This window comes from Halyomorpha halys, unplaced genomic scaffold (assembly GCF_000696795.3).
Source record: "Halyomorpha halys isolate HHAL.00 unplaced genomic scaffold, Hhal_1.1 Scaffold161.1, whole genome shotgun sequence".
NCBI lineage: Eukaryota > Metazoa > Arthropoda > Insecta > Hemiptera > Pentatomidae > Halyomorpha > Halyomorpha halys.
This window is the reverse complement of record NW_027105190.1, coordinates 948,865-958,257: the sequence shown is the minus strand read 5'-3', so window position 1 is coordinate 958,257 and position 9,393 is coordinate 948,865. Positions and strand designations below refer to the sequence as shown.

Sequence of the window (9,393 nt, the reverse complement as noted above, 5' to 3'; positions counted from 1 at the left end):
ATTTTTCCAGTGTAATATTATTTTAGAAAATTAATCATAATTATAATTTATAATAATAACATCACACACATATTAAAAGGGGAAGAAATGTGATATTTTTAATTTTATTTAAGAATTAAGGGAAGTTGTGGTAAGTATATAAATGAGGATTTTTTGTTTGGTAGAGCTACCATCTATGGTAATTCAAAGTAAATGGGATGGTTTTACTTCAAATTACAATAGACAGGTAGCTCTCCCAACAAAACAAAGCTGGGAAAAATCCGCATTGATGCACTTACCCTCAAGATATGCATCAACCCCAATTTTTTTTTTCTAACCTCCTATTTATTTATTTTTAAACAATTACAATTATATACATTTTTCTTAACCTAAGAAAATTACATATACATATAATTACAATTTATCTTGTTTTGTCTGATGGCATTAGAAGATGAAGAAAACATTGCCCACTGAAGGCGGTTTATACATTTTAATTAAAGTTAATCAATGCTAAATTGATCTTTAAATTCAAAATGTATGAAATATATTGACTATTACATACAAAATCATCAAAATGGTACATACAAATTTTGATTCAATTCTTTTATGTTACGAACTTGATATGCTCTCCACAAATAAACTTCAAGTGTAAGTATATGCTTAATAACAAGCTAATAATAATAGCGAATATGTTGATTTTTTTTCTTTTTAAAAACTATAAGGACAAAATAATTATGTATCAAAATGAACATTCAACTTAAGCACATTATATTTTCATATCATGATAACAATAGAGATTTTCTATTAGTTTTGCAAATTATATTTCTCATGCTCATTTATCCATTTTAGATTTTTTTTTTAATGCTACAATCATAACTTTTTCAGTAATCGCTTATAATTTATAAAACACATTATTCTTTTTATTCACCCAGAAAAATCCTCAAAACTCATTTCCTAAATGTTAATAATCAATTATCATTTACATAATAATTAATAATTATACTTGACAAAATAATGGGTTACAACTTACAGTAGTAAAGCGGCATTAACTATGAGTTATTTTAAACAATAACCATGAACACTAGCCAATGCTCACCCTTGGCAGTTAAGCCATAAACATAGGTCCCATTATGTAGTCTGAATGTATTAGTAGGTACTAATATGATACAAAAGGTGGTATATTACATGTAATTTATATCTTACAATTAATACCATTACTTTTTTTAAAAAAAAATAATTTCAATAGTAAATTAAGTAATAAGCTTTCTGATTTAACATTACCAATTTTTTCAGCATTAAATAATTTCCCTTAAATCATTTTTAGTTATAGCTTTGATTTTACCAAAAAACAAAGAAACTTGAGATTAAACACGAAAAAAAATTGCCTTTCACCTTTAGACACCATACAGTTATATATAGTGACCCAGATACAATAAAAAATACTTTTATTCATATGTAAAAACAATTCACTTTGATATCTCACCTTTTTATTTTTTCAATGCGCTGTTGGTTGGTTCCCAAATCACTTTAACAGCTATTCAAATCTTCCCTGCTGATTCAATAAGCTGTTAAATTTCTCATTAGACTACAAAATCATTAATGAATACTGTTGCAGTTCCCTGCTCTGCAACAGGATTCATTAAAATGGAATGTCTGTTAATAATAGTGTCAGGTACATAATCAGTCATCAGACTTTATCACAAGTCATTTTCTTTGAATTCTCTACAGTAAGAAAACGTGTAGAAATTTTCATAGGTTTTTTAATGAGTCATGTAGTGAAATTAGTCAAGTTAGTGTGTTTGATAGTCGTTTAGCCAGAGAGCAATTCTTGTAATTGTGACCAATGTGATGTGAAATCAACACATGGGTCACTAACGAAGACAAATGCTCCCTGCCCAGGAGGCACTACGAGGAAGCGACCACCACCACCTCCCAAAAATTTTGGATTTGTTTCAGTTAGTATAGAAGAATACTAAGCAGAACTATTTAAATCATGAATTATTTTAAATAACGATATTAGTGCATTAAAAAAACTCAAAGTTATGTAAAATAAAACCAAAGAAGAAAATCTCTTTGTTTCATATTAAGCTATTAGACAGTAAAGTAACAAAAACTATTAAACACTTTGTATTCAGTTAATCAGTAACCAAGCAGAAGAATTAAAATTATATTGATTTTAATACCTTTCACACATAATTTAAGGGTTAGTCAAAATTTTTATAGCAACTCTACATGATATAAGCAAAAGAAAAAATTATGTTAAATGCTTTAATTACAGAGAGCAATGTTAATAACTTTAACAACTGGGATCATGTAAAAATGACTGAGCTCATGTAAATAGACCATGGGTCACACAGACTAGAAAAGATTGATTCGTGGAGACTACATCACTAATTTCAAAATGAAAAATCGAAATAAGTAAATTTTCAAAAAATATATTAAAAAATTGTTTGAAATTACTTATTGAATATTAAAAATTTCATTGTAACTCAACTATTTGAATGAAAAAGTCTTGATCAGAGCCAAGTCTGCGCTTATCAAGAACAACTTTATTGTAGTTGTTTATTTTTTTTAGTGAGACTTACTCATAAAGCTACCTCTTTAAATAAAGCTACATTTCTCATTACTCTTCTTGCTGAATAGACTTGAACCTTAATGAGGACTATGAAGGTTACTAATAAACAGTTTTTACTATTTTATGTACTTTTCTGACCACAACCTGAATTATCTTATCCTTCAATTATTTTTATATAGTTAACTAAAAATATATTCAATAAAAATAAAGTTACCAAGTCTAATTAGATAAAAAAAAAAATACAGAAACAAGATGAATCCATTAAAAAGATTATTTTTATTTTTTCATTGGTGCGACAGACCGTGGAGGTCCAAGGCCTTAAGAAATACATCGCGCGTTTCCTGACGTGGTTTTCATAGGGTGGGTACATCACTCCCACACCTATTTTTGTAAGTGCCACCCATTGGCTAACAGGCCTCACAAATGCCCGGAGGGAGGTTGTGAGTGAGTATTGCATAATTTTTTTGCTTGAAAAAATCCCGGATAGGGCCGGGCTCAACCTCCCAATCTATGGGTTGGCAGACAGGCGACTTACCATGCTGCTACTGTCACCCCCAAAAAGATAATGAAAATAATTTTAGAAAAGAGTCAAAATATAATAGACAAACTGTTACAACCAAAAAATTATGAGGTTTTCTGTAATTGAAACAAATTATTATAATATTAAATAAAAATTTCCTAATAGTTTTCAATCACTTTCCAATATAACTTTGTGCTCTATAGTTTTTTTTTTTTTGTTTTTCTGAATTACAAGTTACAGTGAAAAAAATAACAGGTTACAATTCAATGCTATAAAAGTTCATTTAAAAAAGAGGGAGACTTATGTTTCTGATATAACACCAGACAACAGCTTCAGTCAAAGGTGAACTTTAGTTGTCTATATTAAGAAGAAACAAAGGTCTATTTATTGGGAGAGAAATAATTTAAGGCTTGGCAGAGCTCTGATCTGGTCACTGCACTCACTGATATGATCTAATGTGATATTGATTGATCACCTGGTTTTTACATTCAGTAAACTGGAAAATGATATGATATGATATGTTACTTATACATATTTGGGATATTATCAAATACGGTTTATCAGTGACAGTATAGATGATTTGAGGCTTTATACAATCTTTCAATCCACAAATTCTATAGATACAGACAACACTAAAGGTCATGCAGCCCATTAAAAAAAAAATAAAACAGTGAAAAAACGATAATACATTCACAAACATATAAACGTAAACAGAAATACAAACAAAAAAATAAAAAGAACATCACACATAAGTAAACACATATAAGGTAGTGAAGCAATTAGAAGCCATTTATATATCATATAATACATGTTTATTTGCTTAAAAATAATTACATCATTAAATATAATATAATATCAACATCATAAAATATTAATCCATCAATTAATTATTTATATTAGATAATACATATAAATTTTAGCATATCAGAAGTAAAAACAATATACAACAAAAATAACAACGGTAACTCATATATCACTGTTCAGAATGACCGACTATAGAGAAATGTCACTTAAAAGTGCACTACGTTAACTCAGGGAATGTTAACGAAGTGCCATTTCTTCATTGAAATAGGTTTTTCGCATAGTACCATATTCTGAAGAAATATTCACTTCTGCGAAGGAGTGACGACCTCGAATAAGAATAGATATCTGCATCCATTCCAGCTTCTCTCATCCATGACTGCGTTGTTGTGGTCGTAAATGATAAAGAAGGTGTCTCTTTATCAAAGCCTAATTCTTCTAAGTCAGTATCCTCGGCTTCGGCTGTGGGCAGATAAACATAAAGTTCTAACTTAATAGTAGATAAAAAAAATGGATCCAACAGAATACAAAAAATATTTCATTAATAAGTTGACAGCCGATAAAAGATAGCTTATAGTATATGTCATTGCCTAGTTTCTATTATTATGGATTCTAGACAATAATGGAAACTATAAATTATCTCATATTAGTAGTCAACATGTTAATTCATACCAAGGTTGAAAAAGTACAACATTAGGTTACATACCTAATTAATATATATAATTCTATTATTACATAAACAAATTACTTATTATTTAATAATTAATCAAAAATCGTTTACCTGTCGGCCTCTGAACTTTGAAAGGTTCATCTGACTCGAGTGGTTTGCTAAACCCAACTTCATTTCGAGCGAAGATTCGTATTAAGTATTCGTGATTTTCCTAAAACAAATAATAAAATATAGAGCTTAAGAAGTAATTTATATAGCTCAGTAAAACTTGTGACTAAAAATGATTAAAATATGTATTGTATTTCAAACATTATAAAAAATAGAAATTATTTTGATGGAAAATTGATAAAATAGGTTAAAGAATTAATGTATTTTTTAAATGTTTTTGGGTTTTAGATAAACATTTTTCATTTCTTATGTTCAATTTTTATTTTTTCTTTCATAATTATGAACTACTGAAACTTCTAAAGAATATTTTTTTGGAGCTGCTACTTTGAATCACAAAGCAGTGATCACAAAACCATGACAATCCTAGTAATTAAGAAAAATAATAAATAATAAAAAACATAACAAGTAAAAATGTTTCTGATCATTGGTAATAACAAATATACCCCATAACTAAAAGCCTGAATTCTTTTTTTTTTTTTTTTTTATAAGAATAACTTTTTCTAACTCAATCATTGAGGTAAGCAATATTTGAAACTCTAAGAAAAGAATCAAATGAAAAACTTACAAAACTTAATAGGATTTGATCACTGAATTAAGTGAAAATATTGATAAAAAGTTAAAGATTATTACAGAAAAGAACATAAACAAGACTACCTGTAGGTCCTTGACGGTTAGCCTTTGCACGTCAGCAGAGACCCGTCCAACTTCCATCCACATAGTTTTCTTAATATCCCTCACAGCTACTTTATAACCTTCAAGAGGAGCACCACCATCTGATTCAGGAACACCCCATGCTAAGAACACAGAAGTAGCTCCCGTCGATCTCACTTCTAATGGAGCTGTTGGTGGAGATGGAACAGCTAAAGGAGGAAAATAGCATATAATTAATATATATAGTCCAATAATATTGTAGTTTTCACTAAAATAGAAAGACAAAAATTTAACATTGAATAAAAATTAAAAACTTTAAATAATAACTGTAACTAGCTAAATGTAATATGAATGTAGTGTTACAATAATGTATATTAATTTTTTTTAGTTATCAACATTTATTACATTCTCAATAAAAATGAGAATACATCATGAACAATAATTTCTGCTTGACAATATCTTATTGTTGGTATGATTATAGTTTTTTCCTAGCTTATGTCTTCTTTAGTAAGACAATGAAGTTATTACTGAAAAGGAAACCAAATCTAAACCGACATAAAATACTCAAGGACAAAAAAACCAATCATATTTAGATTTGAAGATAATGATAATTGGATGTTGGAGAACACCAATATTTATTATTGGCAGACTGAAATTAAATAAATGGCAGAATTAATTTGTATAATGTCATAAATAAATATTTGAAATAAGTAAATCACTAAATAAAAATAACTTACTTGCATGTGTCTTCAGGCTTACAAGGCTAGTTGTGGTTGGAAAACTAAGGCCTATTCCGTTTTCTGCAAAAACCCTGAAGTAAAATTCTGATTTTTCCTTGAGGTTTTCAACTGTGTAATTTGTAATAGTTGCATCCAATGTAACCACTTTTGTCCATAAATTACTCATCACAGTTTGTTTTTCAATCACATAGCCTATGGGGAAAAACAAAAAAAATTAAGAATGATGTTGTCTGATTGCAATATTAAACCATTACAGTCTTATTTATATTATATTAAAGTAAAATTAATTAGTAATTTTAAAATCATTTAAGACAAATTTATATTATAAATCCTCACCCTCAACAAAATACTTTTTATTTTTTTCACTTTGAACAAATTAGCATATAGTAATACATATTCTTCATTCAGATATTATGTAGCTAACACAAAATTAACCTATAAGTTCTTAAGTTATTTATGAAATATATTAAAAGTTTATAATGGCAGCTTAAAAAAAGTAAGACTCACCAGTTAATTCTGAACCTCCATTCGACAGAGGAGGCTCCCAAGTAAGCGTGACACTCTTACTGGCAATATTTGTTACTTGTACATTTTCTGGCGGTGAAGGAGGTGCTAAATTTAAAACAAAAAAATATGAACATTTTTTTTTGGAGACATTAAAATCAATACCACTTCATAAGATTATACTACAGGTAGTTGTTAAATAAATGGACAAAAATTAACACTTATCAAATTTAATTAATCATGTCATACTAAGAACTATTTTGTTACTATTACTAATTGTTAACTTTCAACTGTTATTTTATTTCTATTATTTTTTTGTTTCTTTATTGTTTAATTAACAATTGCTATTTCACAATTTTCCTCTTTATAGTTTAATTCACACTGTCAGTGTATTTTAACAACTAATGAAAACAATAACAACAAATAAAAACAGGAAATATCTCACATGATGAAGAAAATAATTACTCATAGATGCCTTCATCAGCCCTTTATCTTATACCTACTTCTATATTTTTGGTCAAGTTTTTCTAGGTCATGCCTTGAATGAGTCCATTATGATGAATGTTATCACTTATCTGTAGTTAAGAAAAACAAAATAAGACATTTTGTTTCACTAGTGATGCATAGATCCCATGTCATCCTTCTGTTAAAAGTCAGTCCTAGATAATTATCTCTGTAAGATTTCAGGATTTATTCATTTTTTAGAAAGTTTGGTCTGCTATCAAAAAGAAAATATGCTGATGGAATCGGATTCAGTTTTATTGATCATTGTTTGAACCAGTCGAATAGAATTTGCAAGTGAGTTTGTAAAATCTGAGAGGAATCTTCATGCATTGTAATAATAGTAGTATCATTTGTGATACTGACTGTAAAAATATCACTTAAGACAAGATGATTGTATGTTATGTATAGCAGTGATGCAAGAATTCATCCCTGGGCACTCCAGGTATGACTGTTATAATTTCTGAACCTAGTTAGAATGATACAATCAATGGGAGAGGAATGATTGTAGAATGAGAAAGTAAGTGGAAGAAAGTAACGTTTTGAGTTAAAGAGAAATCCCCAGTGCCAGAGCTTATCAAATGCCTCTGGAACATCCAGTAATACTCCTGTGGGTTATACGTTTTTTGCACTAGTGATGGTACTATGAAGTCTGTCACTCACTGTAGCTGTTGTGTGATAGAATCTAAAGAACAAAATCCAAATGCATACTAAGATAACAAAGATTTTGGGATAAATAGGAAGTAAACTGGTCGGTATCTATAGTAAAAGAAAATATATCGATGCTATAATGCACAATAGTACCAAGTCCATATATAAAAGTCTTGGAAAACACCAAAACAAAGTTTCAAAAATTGTTTCAATGTCACTTAACTATTTCGGTGTGAATGTCATGGCTTTTCAAGAGTCTCTAATAAATATTTAAATGGATTTGGAACTTAGTAGAAAGGAAACAGAACTTCACAAGAAATAAAATGAACAAAATGGACTTGAAATAGTATATACTACGATATTGATACGCATGGTGGTGCCTGCCTTAGGAACTAAAAATATGTAAGAGTATTTCGATTAAATGGGAAATTTAGCAATCCTCAGAATGAAGCTCCAAGGAAGTATGAACATTGTATTGTACAATTCTCTGTCTTGGGTTCATAAAGAATAAAGAAAATCTAATAATAAATTAGGTAATTTAAATCTATCTGTGGGCCAGTAAGTCATAACATTTAATGTTATTGCATCTCATGAAAGCTTTTGTGTTTTTTTTTGTACCTACCCATTTCTAACACACTTCACTACATTAGTCATACTCATATGGTACTATCATATGTTTTTTTCCACTTGAGATAGAGGATTGAGTAATAGTGAAGATTTTATAAGTATTCCAGAGCCATCATAACAAGCTATGTTAGCAGGGTATCTGTTCTCCAAGTTTTGAAGTTTGAGACGTACGATTTAAATCATGGTTTTTAGTTTTCAATGGAATATCAATCTGTTTCTCATATAAATCTTTTATCTTGCGCATTCCCATAATAATGGACAGGGAGCCTATGGTTACTGGTCTAAGGAGTGAGTATATTGAGGAGATATGACCTCAGTCATCTGTGAAATTTGTTGTAGAAGGAAGTAAAGAGAGTAAATGTTTAATAATTACTTTAAAAATCTGAGGAGAACTATGATTAATTAGAGGTGTTGAATTTGTGATACCTCTCTTCATAACAGAATGCTGATGTAGTGCTCAATTTTATTGCATTTCAAAGTTACAACACAAAACTGCATATTTTACAGTTCTGGAGAACGCATTGTTTTTGGTAATAATAACTTTATAAAAATAAATTAAAAAAACTGAAGAAAATCAAATTATAAGTAATTAAATATTCAAATAATTCAATCACTAGAGTAATGGAAGTAATTTATTAATTACTAAAAACAAAAAATAAATAAATAAAAATATTAGAATTTATCCAATAGAATAGCCAAACAGTTTTATGTATAAATACTTTTATACAGTTAATAATTAAATGATAATAATAATTGACATAAAAAAGATAAAAATTTTTTTATTACCATGATAATTTGTTAAGTAAATACTCATTTCAAATTACTTACGTGGACTTGAATAGGAAAATCTCACAGCTGGGTATGAAGCAAGCAAAGCCAATATTGCTGACTCTTTGTCATAACGAGAGCCTGATAAAAGCGTTAATTAAAGCAAGCAAGTTAAATAAGCAAACAATGAATGTGTATATATACACATACATATAAAATACAGTATAATTTATTTATA

General features: G+C 28.6%; 2 protein-coding genes across 2 annotated transcripts in view; both read right to left on the bottom strand.

Annotated features, from left to right (window-relative positions):
- Positions 1-1,901, bottom strand: part of LOC106678808 (proton-coupled amino acid transporter 1) — a 30,183-nt gene extending 28,282 nt beyond the window's left edge. Inside the window, exon 1 of the mRNA XM_014417571.2 lies at positions 1,463-1,901. The gene's annotated coding sequence lies outside the window, so the exon portion shown is untranslated. The remainder of the gene's footprint in view (positions 1-1,462) is intronic.
- Positions 1,902-3,872: 1,971 nt separating this feature from the next.
- LOC106678791 (titin) overlaps positions 3,873-9,393 on the bottom strand; it is a gene marked incomplete in the record, with an annotated part of 234,754 nt that continues 229,233 nt past the window's right edge. The window contains 6 exon segments of the mRNA XM_067049221.1: positions 3,873-4,337; positions 4,657-4,756; positions 5,368-5,573; positions 6,102-6,296; positions 6,612-6,716; positions 9,216-9,296. Of these exon segments, the coding sequence (XP_066905322.1) occupies positions 4,135-4,337; positions 4,657-4,756; positions 5,368-5,573; positions 6,102-6,296; positions 6,612-6,716; positions 9,216-9,296 (890 nt within the window).